This window comes from Oncorhynchus mykiss, chromosome 6, assembly GCF_057628025.1.
Source record: "Oncorhynchus mykiss isolate SJ-2025 chromosome 6, ASM5762802v1, whole genome shotgun sequence".
Lineage (NCBI taxonomy): Eukaryota > Metazoa > Chordata > Actinopteri > Salmoniformes > Salmonidae > Oncorhynchus > Oncorhynchus mykiss.
Window position 1 is genome coordinate 39157924 of NC_143027.1, and position 18997 is coordinate 39176920.

The window sequence follows — 18997 nt, forward strand, 5'->3', positions numbered from 1 at the left end:
CACATAGAGACCCCTGGTACCATCCACTCTACAACAACACTCACATAGAGACCCCTGGTACCACCCACTCTACAAAAACACTCACATAGAGACCCCTGCTACCACCCACTCTACAGAAACACTCACATAAAGACCAGGCTGCACACACACATAGCTTTGTTCTGTTCAGGTCTCGCTTTCTGTCTTGCATCTCACCTGCTAACAAAAAAACGACGTCAAATTAGTTGTCTCTCATCTACTTATTTGGTCACTTTAAAAGGGATATATTTGAAATGATCTTTTCAAAGCGAATTTTAAATGATTCTTTATTTTGACAAAGGGAAGTTTTTCCATTGCATACTCGCAGTATAAACAATACGGGTATTGTATCATTGTTAGTAAACATCAAAAGCACATGATAGTTCAGCTGTTCCCAGATAATGATGATTCAGCAAATGGATAGATGGAGAGTCAGTGGTTTCTTCAAGTCCCTGAGGAGCTTTTGTTTCATTCTGTGAAGGCTCTGTTCTGTATGCACCCCCAGTTCTCCCTCCATCCCTCGACTCAGACCGCTTTGCTCCGCTCCCAGACCCTCTGCTCCTCATTCTCATGCTCACATTGACACTGTGGCCAGGAGCCTGGCGCCTGGTGTTGGGGTGCCAGGGACTGTTGCGGCTTGCTGGGACCATGGCTCAATGTGGCACATATTCAAGTCTGCTCTGAAGCCCATTGTCTGCATGCTAATGATCTGAAGAGAAACCAGCCCCAGAAACCAGTTTCGTAATTGTATGTTAGTTAAAGGGAAAATATGGCTGTTTTTTTTCCCCATTTACTGAAAAGTTTCTGTTTTGGAGCTACCATGTTTTCTTCAGACAGCGCTGATTGACATTAGCCTAAACATAATCCATTTACAACACTATGAAGTATCCATACAAACACTGTCAGTCTGTCTCCATTGATTGATTAGTTTGTGTAATGTATGTATGTTCACTTCTGAAAGAAGTCGAGAAACAAATGTTTGCACTCCTAGGTTGTGCACTCCTATGGCTATTCCCACTATTCCCTATATTTTATTTAACCTTTATTTAACTAGGCAAGTCAGTTAATAAAAAATTCTTATTTTCAATGACGGTGTAGGAACAGTGGGTTAACTGCCTTGTTCAGGGGCAGAACGACAGATTTTTACCTTGTCAGCTCGGGGGATTCGATCTTGCAACCTTACTAGTCCAACGCTCTCACCACTAGGCTACCTGCCACCCCATATACAGTGGGGCAAAAAAGTATTTAGTCAGCCACCAATTGTGCAAGTTCTCCGACTTAAAAAGATGAGAGAGGCCTGTAATTTTCATCATAGGTACACTTCAACTATGACAGACAAAATGAGAAGAAAAAAAATCCAGAAAATCACATTGTAAATTTTTATGAATTTATTTGCAAATTATGGTGGAAAAATAAGTATTTGGTCACCTACAAACAAGCAAGATTTCTGGCTCTCACAGACCTGTAACTTCTTCTTTAAGAGGCTCCTCTGTCCTCCACTCGTTACCTGTATTAATGGCACCTGTTTGAACTTGTTATCAGCATAAAAGACACCTGTCCATAACCTCAAACAGTCATACTCCAAACTCCACTATGGCCAAGACCAAAAAGCTGTCAGGACACCAGAAACTAAATTGAAGACTGAATCTGCAATAGGTAAGCAGCTTGGTTTGAAGAAATCAACTGTGGGAGCAAATATTAGGAAATGGAAGACATACAAGACCACTGATAATCTCCCTCGATCTGGGGCTCCACACAAGATCTCACCCCGTGGGGTCAAAATGATCACAAGAACGGTGAGCAAAAATTCCAGAACCACACGGGAGGACCTAGTGAATGACCTGCAGAGAGCTGGGACCAAAGTAACAAAGCCTACCATCAGTAACACACTACGCCGCCAGGGACTCAAATCCTGCAGTGCCAGACGTGTCCAGGCCTGTCTGAAGTTTGCTAGAGAGCATTTGGATGATCCAGAAGAAGATTGTGAGAATGTCATATGGTCAGATGAAACCAAAATATAACTTTTTGGTAAAAACTCAACTCATCGTGTTTGGAGGACAAAGAATGCTGAGTTGCATCCAAAGAACACCATACCTACTGTGAAGCACGGGGGTGGAAACATCATGCTTTGGGGCTGTTTTTCTGCAAAGGGACCAGGACGACTGATCCGTGTAAAGGAAAGAATGAATGGGGCCATGTATCGTGAGATTTTGAGTGAAAACCTCCTTCGATCAGCAAGGGCATTGAAGATTAAACGTGGCTGGGTCTTTCAGCATGACAATGATCCCAAACACACCACCCGGGCAACAAAGGAGTGGCTTCGTAAGAAGCATTTCAAGGTCCTGGAGTGGCCTAGCCAGTCTCCAGATCTGAACCCCATAGAAAATATTTGGAGGGAGTTGAAAGTCTGTGTTGCCCAGCAACAGCCCCAAAACATCACTGCTCTAGAGGAGATCTGCATGGAGGAATGGGCCAAAATACCAGCAACAGTGTGTGAAAACCTTGTGAAGACTTACAGAAAACGTTTGACCTCTGTCATTGCCAACAAAGGGTATATAACAAAGTATTGAGATAAACTTTTGTTATTGACCAAATACTTATTTTCCAACATAATGTGCAAATAAATTCATTAAATGTCCGACAATGTGATTTTCTGGATTTTTTTTCTTCTCATTTTGTCTGTCATAGTTGAAGTGTACCTATGATGAAAATTACACTTTTTTGCCCCACTGTATAGTACACTTATTTTGACCAGGGCCTCCATGTCCCTCTCTACCACCCTCCCTGCTTCCCTGACTGACTGGCTGACTACTGTATCTAAGGCAGGCCTGCCCCGCTCCTAACGAAGAGTGACAGCACCTGGGATTTGTCTACTCTGGTTTTCATTTTCCACCACTTCTTCTCACAACAAGTTCCCTCGTTTCACGTCAGCCGAATCCTCTGGGTTCACACTGGCTCAAGACCTTGCGACTCTAACGTTTGGTGTAGTGTTCTAATGAGTTATGTCCCTGTATCTAGCCAAGTGGCACTGAGGCGGCACTGAGTCCACTTCGAGGTCTACTGCAGTCCGTCTCTCATATACAGCAGAGATACTTTAAAACCATTGTGGGCCACCTTCTATCCATCTGTAACTCTGTTTCTCCAGGAAGCAGCTTTAGTTTAATGAGCTGCTGTCTGTAAGCTGCATTGCAGGCAGTCGGTCTAACCTCTCTCTCTCTCTGACTTCTGCCGAGCACTTTCTCTAACAGCTGTAGACTCCTGCTCGCTCAGCTCCTCTACTCTTCCTCGGCCATTATTAGCTCCTGCTAATGACTAGTTAACACCGTTGGCTTTTACAACACTGTATATGACCGACCCATCTGCCCTGACGTCACCCAAGCTCTTAAAACTCTAGTAAAACTCTGGCTGAGTCTGTCTAATGTTCCTTTTCTTCTGAAGGTAGATTACTTTTCGTATCAGTGTATTATGGAACTGATGCACAAATCCCATGTATGTTCTTTTGCAGTCACAGCATCGATAAACTGAGGGTTGAATTTGATCAAACTAGCTGGTTAATAACAATGTACCTATCTACCCCGATAAAATGCATGTTGTTACTGTCATACTTACCTAGGGTTGCACAATTCCTGGAACTTCCAATAAAATCCTGGTTGGAGTGCTCTGGATTTCTTGCTTAATTCATTCCTGATTCCGGGATACCTCCAACCGGGATCTTGGGAAAACCATGGAATTGATTGAAAATTCCAGGAATTTTGTAACATTACACACTCACCACGGTGGATGTGATAGGCACATACACTAAGCACAAGGTTTTCTACCTGTGTATAGTTGTGTCAAAACCTATTAAGATGCCTAAGTGGTATAAACACTTCAGTTATGCCTGACACAATGATTATGAGTAAACACAAAGTCAACATGAATATCATTATAATTCTTGGAAATAACCTCTTAATTTCCCCCAGGATGGGGTATGTAACAACTCTTAATTATTGCATCTTGTGAACCTGCTCTTCTTGTTTGACTCATATGGATCCATAGATTGATATGGATCCATAACTAATTGTGATGTCTATTGTACACACAGATTTGAATAACTTTTACTTCCTGATCTTCTGTAATCTTCATAAGAACTTATTTAAGTACTCTTGAGGTCTAGGGGACAAAAACAACATGTCTTCCCTTATCACCCAGAAGCTGAACCCATCGTGGAGTATCTCTTGGTCTCCGACATCACACCAGACAGCTGTAAACTGGCCTGGTCAGCGGAAGAGGACCTCTTTGATAGTTTTGTCATTATGATCAATGATACAAGCGACGACCTCGCTTCTCCGCAAGAGGTGGTCGTGCCCGGGGAGGAGAGAACAACAGTGCTCACTGAGCTAATTGAGGACACAGAGTACAACATTGAGCTCTATGGAGTCATTTCGGGACAGCTCTCCAATTCTATTTCCGTGGTGGCAAAAACAGGTACGCGGTATGACATCACACCAGCAATGGCCTAGGGCTACTGGATAGATTATGTTAGGAATGTATTCATTACAACGTGTCAGCTTCTTTTAATACTGTAAATGGTATATTCTCAACATCTCAATGTGTACTCCTAAAACAACAGCATGGAAATGGGGTCAACGTTGGGTCAGTGTTGAATATCGCCCATCCCTGCATCCATTTTTGTTTACTAACCTGATAACATTGTGTGATAATATTTGTTCAAGGCAGCAATCTGGTAGAATTATAAACAGTTAGCTTTGCAAATTAATTATTAAAACCTGCTTGGGCTGCCTTGTGTGTCATGTGTCAGCAGCTGTGTGTGATGTGCCTCATCGTGGTTTGTCAACCCAGTTGGGCATGTCTGTTCAGTGTTCACTGTCCTGTCATTGTCTTGTCTGTCAGCACTCTTGAGTGATTCCACAGGAATCATCCAGTAGTCCTCTCATCTTAAACCAGTCCCAGCGTCTGTGAACCAACACACTGTCTGTCTGTCTGTCTGTCTGTCTGTCTGTCTGTCTGTCTGTCTGTCTGTCTGTCTGTCTGTCTGTCTGTCTGTCTGTCTGTCTGTCTGTCTGTCTGTCTGTCTGTCTGTCTGTCTGTCTGTCTGTCTGTCTGTCTGTCTGTCTGTCTACACCACACTCAGCTTCTGATGGCCTCTCATTCACGGGAGCCAGAGAACTGCTCAGGAGATTTGCTCCGTTTTTTTTGTCTCTATCTGTCAAGTTGTCTCCAATGTTGTCTTTGGCTGGCTTGCCCCTAAATGGGTTTGTCTAATTGTCTTTAAACTGTAAAGGGAAAGTTGTCTGTTGAGTGTCTGGATGGCTCTCTCTTGCTGTCCCCTGCCTTCTCTGGGGGTATGGCTTCACTCTCGGGTCCAATGGCCCTGCCGCATGTTTCACTTTAGTGTGTCTGCAATGGGGGCAAGTTAATCTCCCCCTGTCATGTCTGTCACGCAGATACTGTGGCTCAGTGCTTACGACAGGCGCTGGCCTCTTTGTTTCAGTCTATCTCCTTTTATCTACTTTAACTAGTGGTTCTCAATGCTGGTGTATCGGCTCACACTAAAAGAATAGAATGATGTGTATTTTCTGGGTTATTGATGGGATTTAATATGATCTTTACGGATGTATTGAGGGATGGGATCTTTAGGAATGCTTTAGGGATGTGTTTTCCTGTTAAAATTATTTGTTTTAAATTTGACACCAGTATTATTTTATAAAAAAATGTGACTAGGCATTATTTAATATCTTAGGATCTGGTATACATTTCTCTTCACTTAAAAGCCTGCCCACGGAGTCTTTAGCTAACTAGCTACCTGTCTTCTGTGTGTTTGTTGTACTCTCTATCATTTATCCTATGCCAGGGCTGGGCACCCCCACGGGCATCCGCTTCTCTGAAGTCACTGATACCTCTGCCACCGTACACTGGGCAATCCCCAGAGCTCGAGTGGACAGCTACCGTGTCACGTATGTCGCTGCTCAGGGAGGTGAGTACATGCAGATATACCTATACTAAACATACCAGTGGAGGCTGCTAAGGGGAGGATGGCGTCAAACACATAGAAACCATTCCGCTCCAGCCTTGACCACGAGCCCGTCCTCCCCAAGGAAGGTGCCACAAACCTCCTGTGATACATACCTATACTGTACATACAGTGGCTGCAAAACCAGGGGTAAGTCATTGACACGTATGGTTGTGGTCATATGGCATTCGTTTTCATTTAATCAATGAAAAATAAATAAGGTGTTTTTTTTGAGTCTCTGTAAAAAGAACTGATCTATCCTGTGGAATCCTATGTTAGTCTCATTCTGCCCTCTAGTGGCTGTTCTGTCTATGTGAGAGGATGTGGCAGTTTGAAAGCAGGGTGTCAACACAACTTCAATGTCAACTGCTTCGCTACTGGTTCACTGTTTCACCTCACTACTTGATGATAATGAAAACACTTTTTGGGAGCACATTCTATGAAGTTCATATGCAAAATGCTTTAGAATGCCTTGCATTATAACACACTTATAATGTGTTATGACACTAACTTTGTATACAGAATCAGACGTCTGACTGACCTTTTGACCGTGTGTGTGTGTGTGTGTGTGTGTAGGCGCTCCCAAGACTGTGACAGTGGGTGGAACTGAGACTCAGACCGTGCTGCCAAACCTGACCCCTGGAGTTACCTACCAGGTGTCCGTCATTTCTGTGAAGGGACAGAAGGAGAGTGAGCCAGGCTCCAGCAGCGTTACCACAGGTGAGATTCACACTTGTTCACAGCACAAGGGCTGTGTCCATTTGTGTTACAAATGGGAATTCTGTTGAGCGTGGAAAAACCCAGCAGTATTGCAGTTCTTTACACACTCAAACCGGTGCACCTGGCACCTACTACCATACACCATGCAGTTAAATATTTGCCCATTCACCCTCTGAATTGTCTCAAGGCTTAAAAATCCTTCTTTAAGCTGTATCCTCCGCCTTCATCTAAACTGACTGAAGTGGATTTAACAGGTGACATCGGTAAGGGATCACAGCATCACCTGGATTCACCTGGTCAGTGTGTCATGGAAAGAGCAGGTGTTCCTAATGTTTTGTACACTCAGAGTACATCCTCACAGCAATTATAGGCATGTCTTTGTACGCTCTGCAGAAATGGTTGGATTCATTCAACATTTCTAAACAAAGCATCAAACACTAATGGTGGTAACCCGTCTCTAAAGGCTGAGCGCGTAGACCATTGTGAATTCTGTTAGTGTGCACAGATGGAGCATGGCTGGGGGTGGATAGGCTTTGTGTTTCCGTTTAACTACAGAACATGTCTCTATCCTTGGGGAGGTATTTGATGTGGTTCTGCTCAGAGTAACCATATTGTTTGTCCGTGTGCGTGCGTGCGTGCGTGTTCTATGTGACAGCTCTGGACAAGCCCCGTGGTCTGACCGCAGTCAACATCACTGACACTCAGGCTCTGCTCCACTGGCAGCCTGCCATCGCCACTGTAGACGGATATGTCATCACCTACATTGCAGACACTGGTACAGTATCACAAGCACACACACACACACAAACACACCATCTGGATGTACTGTACAGTATATTACAAGGGATTGTGGGAGAAAAGGCATTAGGCCTCCCATTGCGTGTGTTGTATGTTCCTTCATTGTTTGGATTTAAGAAGAGATCTAAATTGACAGATTGCTTTAATCTCCTTGCAGAATATTTTAGACAGATGCTGACCGGGCCCTTACTGTCTCTGTACGGATACTCTCCTTTACGGTCTCTGTCTGTCTCTGCCTGTTTCTGTCTCTGTCTGTCTACAGTATGTCTGTCTCTGTCTGTCCTTGTCTGTCTGTCTGTCTGTCTGTCTGTCTGTCTGTCTGTCTGTCTGTCTGTCTGTCTGTCTCTGACTGTCACTGTCTAATCTCTGACTGTCTGTCTCTGACTGTCTCTGACTGTCACTGAATGTCCTTGTCTGTCTGTCTGTCTCTGACTGTCAATGTCTGTCACTGTCTGTCTGTCTCTATCTCTGTATTCTTACTGTATCTGTGTGTTCTGTGTGTGTAGTTTCCCCAGTGATGGAGAGAGTGTCTGGGAACATTGTCGAGTTTGAGATGAGCTCCTTGACCCCTGCCACCCACTACACTGTCAAGGTCTATGCCATGAGAGCATCTGCTAAGAGCGCCGTCACCACAACTGAATTCACCACTGGTGAGTGGCCTAAAGGGCCAAGACCTAGAACATTCCCTCCCACACACAAACTCTCACTTCCAAGTCTGCCAGTTGTTGTTTTTTACCCCCTACCACTTCAAACAGACAACCTGAACCTGCAAAAAGAAGGTCAAAATAAGAGGTACGCAGTCTGAACTATGCTCTCTCTCCCCTAGATGTGGATGCGCCTCAGGGCCTGGCAGCCAGTAACATCCAGACAGAGAACGCCATGTTGACCTGGAAGGCCCCACGCGCTGGCATCACCGGCTACATCCTCAGCTTCGAGTCAGCTGACGGCACAATCCGGGTAAGTAGTGGTCTGCTGGAGCCATAGAAATGGAACCGTAGAAATATAATCTATTCTATTCCAGTAGAATCTATTTGAATCTGAAACCTATTTCTATGGGTGGAACAACCTTGCATTCTTTCAATTCTAGAATAGATGATTGTTTTGTCCAAGAGGTCTATTGACCTATTGATGAATACATATTTGGGATCTAGAAAATCATTATATTACAGAGTCTATGTTAGGACAGACACAGTCTCACAGTTTCAGGTAATATGGACACTGTCCTATCTAAATCCAATGTATTATTAATTCTGCATTTCTGGCGTATATTCTGACTACTGTGGTGTTGTGGTGTTCCTCCAGGAGGTTGTTCTGAGCCCCACAGCCACCTCCTACAACATGGCCCAGCTGAGTGCCTCCACTGAGTACTCCGTCAGACTGCAGGCCATCGCAGGGCCCAAGAGGAGCAGAGTCATCACCACCGTCTTCACCACCAGTGAGTGTGTTACCATAGTGATGCTGGAGTCTAGTGGTAGCTCTGCCGATTCCGGACCGAACATACCTTCTGGCAATAGGGTTATGGATCCTGCCTCGGCCCCTACTCTCTGTTTTCCTCTGGATATGTCTCCCCGACTGTCCCTGTCCATAAACGTTAAAATATGAAAATATACACTACTGTTCAGAAGTTTGGGCTCACTTAGAAATGCCCTTAAAATAACATCAAATTGATCAGAAATACAGCGTAGACATTGTTAATGTTGTAAATTACTATTGTAGCTGGAAACGGCAGATTTGTAATGGAATATCTACATAGGCATACAGAGGCCATTTTGAGCCTGTAATCGAACCCACAAATGCTGATACTCCACATGCTCAACTAGTCTAAAGAAGGTTAGTTTTATTGCTTCTTTAATCGGGACAATAGTTTTCAGCTGTGCTAACATAATTGCAAAAGAGTTTTCTAATGATCAATTAGCCTTTTAAAATTATAAATTTGGATTAGCTAGCACAACGTGCCATTGGAACACTGGAGTGATGGTTGCTGATAATGGCCTCTGTACGCCTATGTAAATATTCCATTAAAAATCTGCCATTTCCAGCTACAATAGTAATTTACAACATTAACAATGTCTACACTGTATTTCTGATCAATTTGATGTTATTTTAATGGCCCCAAAAAACGGGCTTTTCGTTCTAAAACAAGGACATTTCTAAGTGACCGTAAAACGTTTGAACGGTACTGTGTGTTTAACAAAACATGTCATGAATAATGAATAGAGATGGCCTCAGTGGATTGTCACTGTACCCTCTGTTCTGTTCACCATCCACTGAGACCATCTCTATTCCATATTAATCTCAAGCGTAGAGTTTGTTGGGCGGATGGAACTGTTTAGTAACTAATCCTCTGTGTGTGTGTGTGTGTGTGTGTGTGTGTGTGTGTGTGTGTGTGTGTGTGTGTGTGTGTCTGTGTGTGTGTATCTGTGTGTGTGTCTGTGTGTGTGTGTCTGTGTGTGTGTGTGTGTATCTGTGTGTGTGTCTGTGTGTGTGTGTCTGTGTGTGTGTGTGTGTGTGTGTGTGTGTGTGTGTGTGTGTGTGTGTGTGTGTGTCTGTGTGTGTGTCTGTGTGTGTGTGTCTGTCTGTGTGTGTCTGTGTGTGTGCGTGTGTGTGTGTGCGTGCGTAGTTGGCGTGCTGTACAAACACCCTAGGGACTGCTCCCAGGCCTTGCTGAATGGAGACACAGCGTCTGGTGTTCACACCATCTACCTGGGTGGAGATGAGGGTCAGCCCATACAGGTCTACTGTGACATGGACACGGATGGAGGTGGATGGATTGTAAGTCACCGGCCAGTAAACTCTGCAACCCAACTTGGCAAGACTTCCTATGAAGTGCATACGTATAATGCTTTATATCACATCCTTTATCATGCTTTATAATGAGTTATAACACTGACTATATGAACAAACGCATAAGCGGTTCTAAACCGTGTTGATTCCGATGTATCTAACGTGGTGCAATGGATCTTAGTCCATATGATGTTTGAATGAGTGAGCTGATGTAGTTTGGCCCCATCCCATGCAGGTGTTTGTCCGACGCCAGAGCGGTAAACTGGAGTTCTTCCGCAACTGGAGGAACTACACTGCTGGCTTTGGTGACATGAACGACGAGTTCTGGCTCGGTATGGTCATATTATGGAAAACATTTCAACACACAAATTGATTCAGCTATAGCACCACTGTGTGATCAGGAGTATTTTGTCAAATGTTTGAAATCTTTTAGATGCGATATGTTTTATTGTCCTCCACAGAGGAAATTCATGTCCACAGTTCCTACATTTACATAAAAAGTCAAGCACATCACCTTGACTTGATATCTTTTTCTCCAAAGGCCTGTCAAACCTCCATAAGATCACAGTAGCAGGACAGTATGAACTTCGTGTGGACCTCAGAGACAAGGGGGATGTAGCCTACGCCCAGTATGACAAGTTCTCTGTCTCTGATCCCCGCAGTCGCTACAAGGTCCACGTTGGAGGCTACAGTGGTACCGCGGGTCAGCCTTCCTTCTCTACAACCATTAGTTACATGCCTGCATCCCAAATAGCACCCTATTCCCTACATGGTGCGCCATTTTTGACCAGAGCCCAAACATAGGGCACTATATAGGGCACAGGGTGCCGTTTGGGATGCGCCCCAAATAGACAGGCTAAACTGAAGTTATAAAGGACTTGACATGGTGTTAGGTGTGAGTATGACGTCAGCATGGATTCAAAACCTCCTTCCTCAAGTCCGATCACTTTCTCTCTGCTGCCCTGTGTAGGTGATTCTATGACCTACCACCATGGTCGCCCATTCTCAACCTACGACCATGACAATGACATCGCCGTCACAAACTGTGCCCTGTCCTACAAGGGTGCCTTCTGGTATAAGAATTGCCATCGTGTCAACCTTATGGGACGATATGGAGATGACAGTCATAGCAAGGTGAGCGCACATATATTTGAAAGTACAAAACTAACAGCAATTTCTACATCCATAATTCAAAAATACTTCTGTAGCGCAGTATGAAACTATAGACAGAAATGTTTGGATACAAATTGACTATGCAAAGGAGGAAATGCAAGGCATTTGTGTTAATAAAATAAAATGTTATTCAGGGAGTCAACTGGTTCCATTGGAAAGGCCACGAGCACTCCATTGAGTTTGCTGAGATGAAGATCAGGCCATCCAACTTCAGGAACTTTGAGGGAAGAAGGAAGCGATCGTAAACCAACCGACCAATCCACGCTCCGACCCCTCTCCTTGTCGCTCCGCTTCGTGACCCCTGAACTCGTCCTCCATCCTCTGCCCCTGCTGATTCCAGGGTAGCATTCCAAATGGCACCCTATTCCCTGTGTAGTGCACTACTTTACGGGCCCTCGTCAAAAGTAGTGCACTACATAGGGAATAGGGTGCCATTTGGGACACCACCCACACCTCCCCGCAGCTACCAAAGCCACTGCCAAGAGCCCAGCCACCTCAAATTACACCCCTCCTCCTGCTCACTCACAGAAATAAGCACAGATTCAGTCAAATTCACTACAAATTCCACTATCCAACCCCACCTGATACAAAATGGTTGTGTGCAGTATAAATACTGTCAAAGCCAAATTGATGTGAGAAAAAAATGAACTCCACCAACCCAGCCCACGCCGATTAAACATGCACCAAAGAGAGCTTAATCTATGAAACCCGAGTATAAAGCATTTCTTTCTTTCTTCTCACTCTCACAATGTTACAGCACTAAGCGGAGGGGTGCATTTGAGTCTGGTATGGCATGGCACATTAACATGTAGAATACTGATGTTTTCTGCCTCTACAGTGTGTCCATCTCCTCCAGCCACAGTAGCTTGTTCATTAGGGTGTTCGCAGAGAGGGCATGGCTGTCTACATACATGTGGTCTTGTTTTAGTGTCAGGGCCTCTTCAATAATACTGATAACCTCTAAACTGGATTATAGAAATTATATTATTTGAATAACACAACACCCAATAAAAGCACATACTGTACCGTATGTACATTCAATTCCATCATCCGGATTGAAGTGATGTTATTGATCTCCTGGATTGAAGTGAGATTATTGATCAAAAACGGATTTTCTTCATTAAACCGCACGACTCGTTAAGATGTTAAATGTCTGTGTAAAATGGAGAGAGATCCCAGAGAAAGTCCTATCTTGTCATTCATCAGTCTATGTGTGACTCATCCTTTGTCCCTTTATCTTTCCCGAAATCCCTTCTTCACCTCAACCTGCACACTGTCATCTGAAATGACACGGGCGAAAAGAAATGACATTCTGAATATAGATCATCTGCTGCATCCCCCACAGACATATGTGGATGACATGATGTGTTTCCATTGATTGTGTGGGCCATGCAAGTGCTGTGCAATTGTTTCTTACACATTTACCTGAGCTTGTACTATTTGTTCCTCCAGCTATCATGCATTAGCTACAGGATCCAGAGGAAAAAGTCAATGTGTTTGATTTGTTTTTATTTCCTTTATAAAATCCAAGGCAGGACCTATTATTCAATATATAATGAAATGGTGGGTGATTGTTACATTTTTTGCTAAATGTGAAATACATATATGGATACATATATGTGTGCAACAAGTCAGAGGGGAATATTGTGTTGAAATACAAAATATATTGATGCTGAAAATAGGTTAATGGCCAATTCCAATTGACATTGTAAGGTCACTGTTCACTTTGCTGAGAAACATATTTGGGCACACCAAAATTAACTACAGAAGTTTAGTTAAGAGGGGACTATTGTGTTGAAATACAAAATATATTGATGCTGAAAAGAGGTTCATGGCAAATTCCAATTGACATTGTAAGGTCACAGTGTTCACTTTGCTGAGAAACATATATTTGGGCACACCAAAATTAACTAAAGAGAAGTTGTTCTCATTCTGTTTTGTCCCCCCTCCCCCCTCCCCATGCCTGGAGACGAAACCACTGACCCCCGTCCCTTGAATACCTGTGTAATGAAACGTTTCTGTGCTTCTGTGGTTTAACATTTTTGGGGGATTATAACTGGGTGAACAACAGGTGTTTCTCTGTAACACGTATTACAATAAAACAAAGTTTGTTTAAAAATGAGAGTCTTCAATCTTGTCTAAAGCAAAACATTTTTTAAATAATTTAAGACGCCGATCAGTTACCGCCATAAATGTGTTTTTACCTTTGATATTTGGAGTTGGCTCGTCAATAGCTCTTCGACGCACAAATGGGAAGGAGCCATAGAGTCTCTATAAAGCCTATTTTGGGGGCTATTTATAGTACCAAGAATGCACGCCTCATATTTATAATGAGATTGTATTTTTATGGGAGGTGGCCTACACATGAAGGTCTATCGATCACATGTATTGATCAATGCCACGTGAAGGGGGCACTAGCGCAACAAAGCACCGCTGTTATGATACTGATGGTTTGCGGAGACATAGTGATAGTTTGTACGGTTGTGGCTACCCGTATAGCGCCATCTAGTTGTCACTTCGGTGATAACAGTTGTTGACAGCTGTGGCGTTGTAACTAACCCGTTTCCTAACCGTAAACTTATTAACCTAATCTGCTACATTAGTTATCGTAACCCACTATGTAAACAAACCACCAGTGCTGAAAACCGGTAGTAATCACCACCACCGGCCATTCCAGTATGACCCGTATGCTGTTTAGTAGTCAGAGCTTTTAAGGAGCTCTGAGTCAGACGGAAACTATTTTCCTGGTTGCTCTTTGGCCTGGGAGTGGCAACATGAAATCGTAGCAAGGAAATGATGCAAGCTTGATGTTGTCGCCACCGTGAATGCTTTTCTTTTGGTGCTTCGCGAATACAGAAACAGTAACCTAGGAATTAATATGTTTAGGAATTAAAATCAGATACACTCGAGATACCGATTGTATATGATTACTTTGCAATGCTTAAAACGTCTTACTGGAGGTTAGTGAAGTATTTTATCATTGCAGGTGTACTCACAGTTGTTGTTAATATCTTACTGAACAAAAAAGCTCAGCCAAAGACGGATTTATCAACACCAAGTCCTCTGTCTCAGGAACTTTACAAGGTGATTTCCCCAAAGACCTACAAATACGTTCTCAACCATGTGTCTGTGTGTAAGGAAAGAAGCCCATTTCTGGTGCTAATGGTTCCAGTGGCACCCTCTGATGGGTTGTCCAGGGATGCTATCAGAAAGACATGGGGCAGACCAGGCCTCATCTCTAATGTGGATATCCTCACTTTGTTCTATGTGGGCTTGCCCGCGGAGGGACAAAGCTCCCACATTCAACAGGACCTGGAGAAGGAGAGCAAAGAACACGCTGACATCATCCAAATGGACTTCCTGGACAGCTACCACAACCTGACCATCAAGTCCATGATGATCATGGACTGGCTCGCCACCCACTGTCAGGGTGCCTCTTATGCGATGAAGGTGGACACAGACGTTTTCGTCAACGTGTTCTACCTGGTCAATAAGCTGTTAGTTAGAGGTGGCCCTCTCAGGCATAAGTACATCACAGGCTCAGTCATCAGTGACGGCAGGCCTCGTAGGGATAGGAAGAGCAAGTGGCATCTGTCTGAGGACATTTACCCCGAAGACACGTTCCCCCCATATGTCTCTGGAGCAGGGTATGTCTTCTCTATTGACCTGGCCAACAGGATCTCATGGGCATCCAGGTTTGTGAGACCCATCCCCCTGGAGGATGTCTATGTGGGGTTGTGTCTCCGGGTACTAGGGGTCCGGCCTGTGTACTCTCAAACGCTGCTTCCTCCCAGGAACTTGTTTGAGATCAATCGGTTGGATTATGAGACGTGTACGTATGCCACGCGGGTCATTGTCACTGGATTTAAACCACATGAGCTGCTGGACATTTGGGGTGACTTTCAGAAAAGCCATCTCACCTGCTGATGTCTCAATCCAGTCTTTCTTCGGCACTAAAATGAATAACAAGCCCTCAAATGAATGTGTATGTTTCTTTGTTTTCTCCAGTGGTGGAAAAAGTATCCAGTTGTGCTCCTTGAGTAAAAGTATTTGGTTCTAAATATACTTAAGTATTCAAAGTAAAAGTATAAATCATTTCAAATTCCTTATATTATATTAAGCAAAGGCTCCATTTTCTTGTTTTTCAAATTTACAGATCGCCAGGGGCACACTCCAAAACTCAGATATAGTTTACAAATTTTGCATTTCTGTTTAGTGAGTCAGCCAGATGAGAGGCAGTAGGGATGACCGCTTGTTCTCTTGATAAGTGCGGGAATTTAACCGTGTTCCTGTCCTGCTAAGCATTCAAAATGTAACGAGTACTTTTGGCTATCAGGGAAAATTCATGAAGTAAAAAGTACATTATTTTCTTTAGGAATGTAGTGAAGTAAAAGTTGTAAAAAAAATATAAATAGTAATGATACCCCAAAAAACTACTTAAGTAGTACTTAGAAGTATTTTTTACTTAAGTATTTTCCACCACTGGTTTTCTCTGACATTACAACTAGTGGAGGCAATGTTCTTTGATGTCATACACAATATCTTGAACTTGACTGGTGTTTGTTGGCAAAATTATAAGCTACAATTAGGTGAAAGGTTTATTATCGACCTCTAATACTAAAGAGGTTGACATAAAATTAGATGTAATCATTCCAAAGGTAAGCAAAGATCTGCAGTTACACTTGATAAACAGCTGGTGGCATAGTTCACCCACTATCCTATTATAATGACATGGAAGAGAACAGATCAGTGTCACAGTGCAATGGTGTGTGGTGTCATGGCCAGAGTATCATTACAAGTCACATATGTTATTTAATCATGTCTATTGAAGTGCCTTCTGATCATAGAACATATTGAATCTGTCCAACTACTACCTCAGAAAATGTATTCCATATTATGTTCAATGCATTTTTATCCTCTGCACTGAATAGTGTCATTGAACAAGTAGACCATACTCCAAATTCACCTGACTATCCTTAATGCAATGTAATCTAACTGAGGAAAATGTATATATTTATGACTTTATTTAGTTATTTGATGCTATAGTATAGTAATCCATATCATCATAATGAAGTGTTTGTTGGTGGTGACTGTTACATAATGGCTATGGGAAAATAGTCAAGTTAACAGAATGAAGATGTCCTCAGATGCTGTGTAATCACAGGGTGGGTGGATGGTAAAATGATGATATAATGATAGAATCTCCCTGCAGCAGAAGAGGGATTTGTTAGTGAGAGGGATCAAAAATAGGCTGATGATTCATGAACATTAGAGTCGGCAGCCCGCTTCTCTCAGCCAGCCTGCAGCAGATGGTTGACTAACAGTCAGGCTGTAGGACCAGTCACACTAACCATAGCACCATGAGACAGTGACAAACAGCAAGTTCCAGCCTTTCTTTGTTACGCTACTTTACCTCTTCTGTGTTTATTTGGTTCCCACACTTTCAGAGCGAGTTTATGCTTAGACTGGTGCACTCAAGCCTGCAAAACAACCATGTTCCGCTTTCCCGGCTCCAATGTTACCTGCATGCAAACTCTGTTTGACATCAAAATGTTCCAAGAAATATAGCTGGTTCATATAATATTTGTGAGTTTAGTTACAGAGACTGTCTATGAAAATACTGTGTAAAATGATTATATATTAAAGACTTAGCTAGAATAATGTCTATGTCTCCAATACTGCATCATTTTACAGATTGTTATATTGTGTTATGGGGGGGGGGGATTCTGACCCGGGCTAAGCACGTGTAAATGAAACTTAATTCCCTTGTATTAACTTTTCTCTCTATGTGTATTGTGACCTTGAACTTAAGCATGAGAATAGCATGCTATTCACCAGTGGATATCATAGAAATGAAGGCGTGGTGGAGGTGTGTCCACAGATACACCGTATTCTGACCTTGATTTAATTCCCTCATAATTCCACCACCTTAACGCGATGAAACGTTGAATAATGTAGAGCAACCTGTCACTTCCAAGTGGAACAACATAAAGGTATATTATTCTTCATTCTTTCCCAAATAGAAATAACACCATTCCTGAGTGGCGCAGCGGTCTAAGGCACTGCATTGCATGTACAGTGCCTTGCGAAAGTATTCGGCCCCCTTGAACTTTGCGACCTTTTGCCACATTTCAGGCTTCAAACATAAAGATATAAAACTGTATTTTTTTTGTGAAGAATCAACAACAAGTGGGACACAATCATGAAGTGGAACGACATTTATTGGATATTTCAAACTTTTTTAACAAATCAAAAACTGAAAAATTGGGCGTGCAAAATTATTCAGCCCCTTTACTTTCAGTGCAGCAAACTCTCTCCAGAAGTTCAGTGAGGATCTCTGAATGATCCAATGTTGACCTAAATGACTAATGATGATAAATACAATCCACCTGTGTGTAATCAAGTCTCCGTATAAATGCACCTGCACTGTGATAGTCTCAGAGGTCCGTTAAAAGCGCAGAGAGCATCATGAAGAACAAGGAACACACCAGGCAGGTCCGAGATACTGTTGTGAAGAAGTTTAAAGCCGGATTTGGATACAAAAAGATTTCCCAAGCTTTAAACATCCCAAGGAGCACTGTGCAAGCGATAATATTGAAATGGAAGGAGTATCAGACCACTGCAAATCTACCAAGACCTGGCCGTCCCTCTAAACTTTCAGCTCATACAAGGAGAAGACTGATCAGAGATGCAGCCAAGAGGCCCATGATCACTCTGGATGAACTGCAGAGATCTACAGCTGAGGTGGGAGACTCTGTCCATAGGACAACAATCAGTCGTATATTGCACAAATCTGGCCTTTATGGAAGAGTGGCAAGAAGAAAGCCATTCTTAAAGATATCCATAAAAAGTGTTGTTTAAAGTTTGCCACAAGCCACCTGGGAGACACACCAAACATGTGGAAGAAGGTGCTCTGGTCAGATGAAACCAAAATTGAACTTTTTGGCAACAATGCAAAACGTTATGTTTGGCGTAAAAGCAACACAGCTGAACACACCATCCCCACTGTCAAACATGGTGGTGGCAGCATCATGGTGTGGGCCTGCTTTTCTTCAGCAGGGACAGGGAAGATGGTTAAAATTGATGGGAAGATGGATGGAGCCAAATACAGGGCCATTCTGGAAGAAAACCTGATGGAGTCTGCAAAAGACCTGAGACTGGGACGGAGATTTGTCTTCCAACAAGACAATGATCCAAAACATAAAGCAAAATCTACAATGGAATGGTTCAAAAATAAACATATCCAGGTGTTAGAATGGCCAAGTCAAAGTCCAGACCTGAATCCAATCGAGAATATGTGGAAAGAACTGAAAACTGCTGTTCACAAATGCTCTCCATCCAACCTCACTGAGCTCGAGCTGTTTTGCAACCAGGAATGGGAAAAAATGTCAGTCTCTCGATGTGCAAAACTGATAGAGACATACCGCAAGCGATTTACAGCTGTAATCGCAGCAAAAGGTGGAGCTACAAAGTATTAACTTAAGGGGGCTG

At 43.1% G+C, this 18997-nt stretch overlaps 2 protein-coding genes across 9 annotated transcripts in view; both read left to right on the forward strand.

Moving 5' to 3' along the window:
* Nucleotides 1–13625, forward strand: part of LOC110525909 (tenascin) — a 109511-nt gene extending 95886 nt beyond the window's left edge. For 4 of the 8 annotated variants that reach the window (XM_021606412.3, XM_021606411.3, XM_021606410.3 and 1 more), the window contains exons 11-22: nucleotides 4210–4485; nucleotides 5873–5995; nucleotides 6608–6751; nucleotides 7407–7526; nucleotides 8056–8199; nucleotides 8376–8506; nucleotides 8852–8984; nucleotides 10170–10321; nucleotides 10569–10665; nucleotides 10875–11036; nucleotides 11304–11467; nucleotides 11641–13625. In XM_021606412.3, the coding sequence (XP_021462087.3) occupies nucleotides 4210–4485; nucleotides 5873–5995; nucleotides 6608–6751; nucleotides 7407–7526; nucleotides 8056–8199; nucleotides 8376–8506; nucleotides 8852–8984; nucleotides 10170–10321; nucleotides 10569–10665; nucleotides 10875–11036; nucleotides 11304–11467; nucleotides 11641–11751 (1757 nt within the window). In that variant the 3' untranslated portion in view covers nucleotides 11752–13625. The remainder of the gene's footprint in view (nucleotides 1–4209; nucleotides 4486–5872; nucleotides 5996–6607; nucleotides 6752–7406; nucleotides 7527–8055; nucleotides 8200–8375; nucleotides 8507–8851; nucleotides 8985–10169; nucleotides 10322–10568; nucleotides 10666–10874; nucleotides 11037–11303; nucleotides 11468–11640) is intronic. The other 4 variants (XM_021606413.3, XM_090237894.1, XM_090237895.1 and 1 more) reach the window with 2 other exon arrangements.
* Nucleotides 13626–14026: 401 nt separating this feature from the next.
* b3galt8 (beta-1,3-galactosyltransferase 8) lies at nucleotides 14027–17169 on the forward strand. The gene has a single exon (XM_021606414.3). The coding sequence runs from the start codon at nucleotides 14444–14446 to the stop codon at nucleotides 15431–15433; it is 990 nt and encodes a 329-aa protein (XP_021462089.2). The 5' UTR covers nucleotides 14027–14443; the 3' UTR covers nucleotides 15434–17169.
* The last annotated feature ends 1828 nt before the right edge of the window (nucleotides 17170–18997 follow it).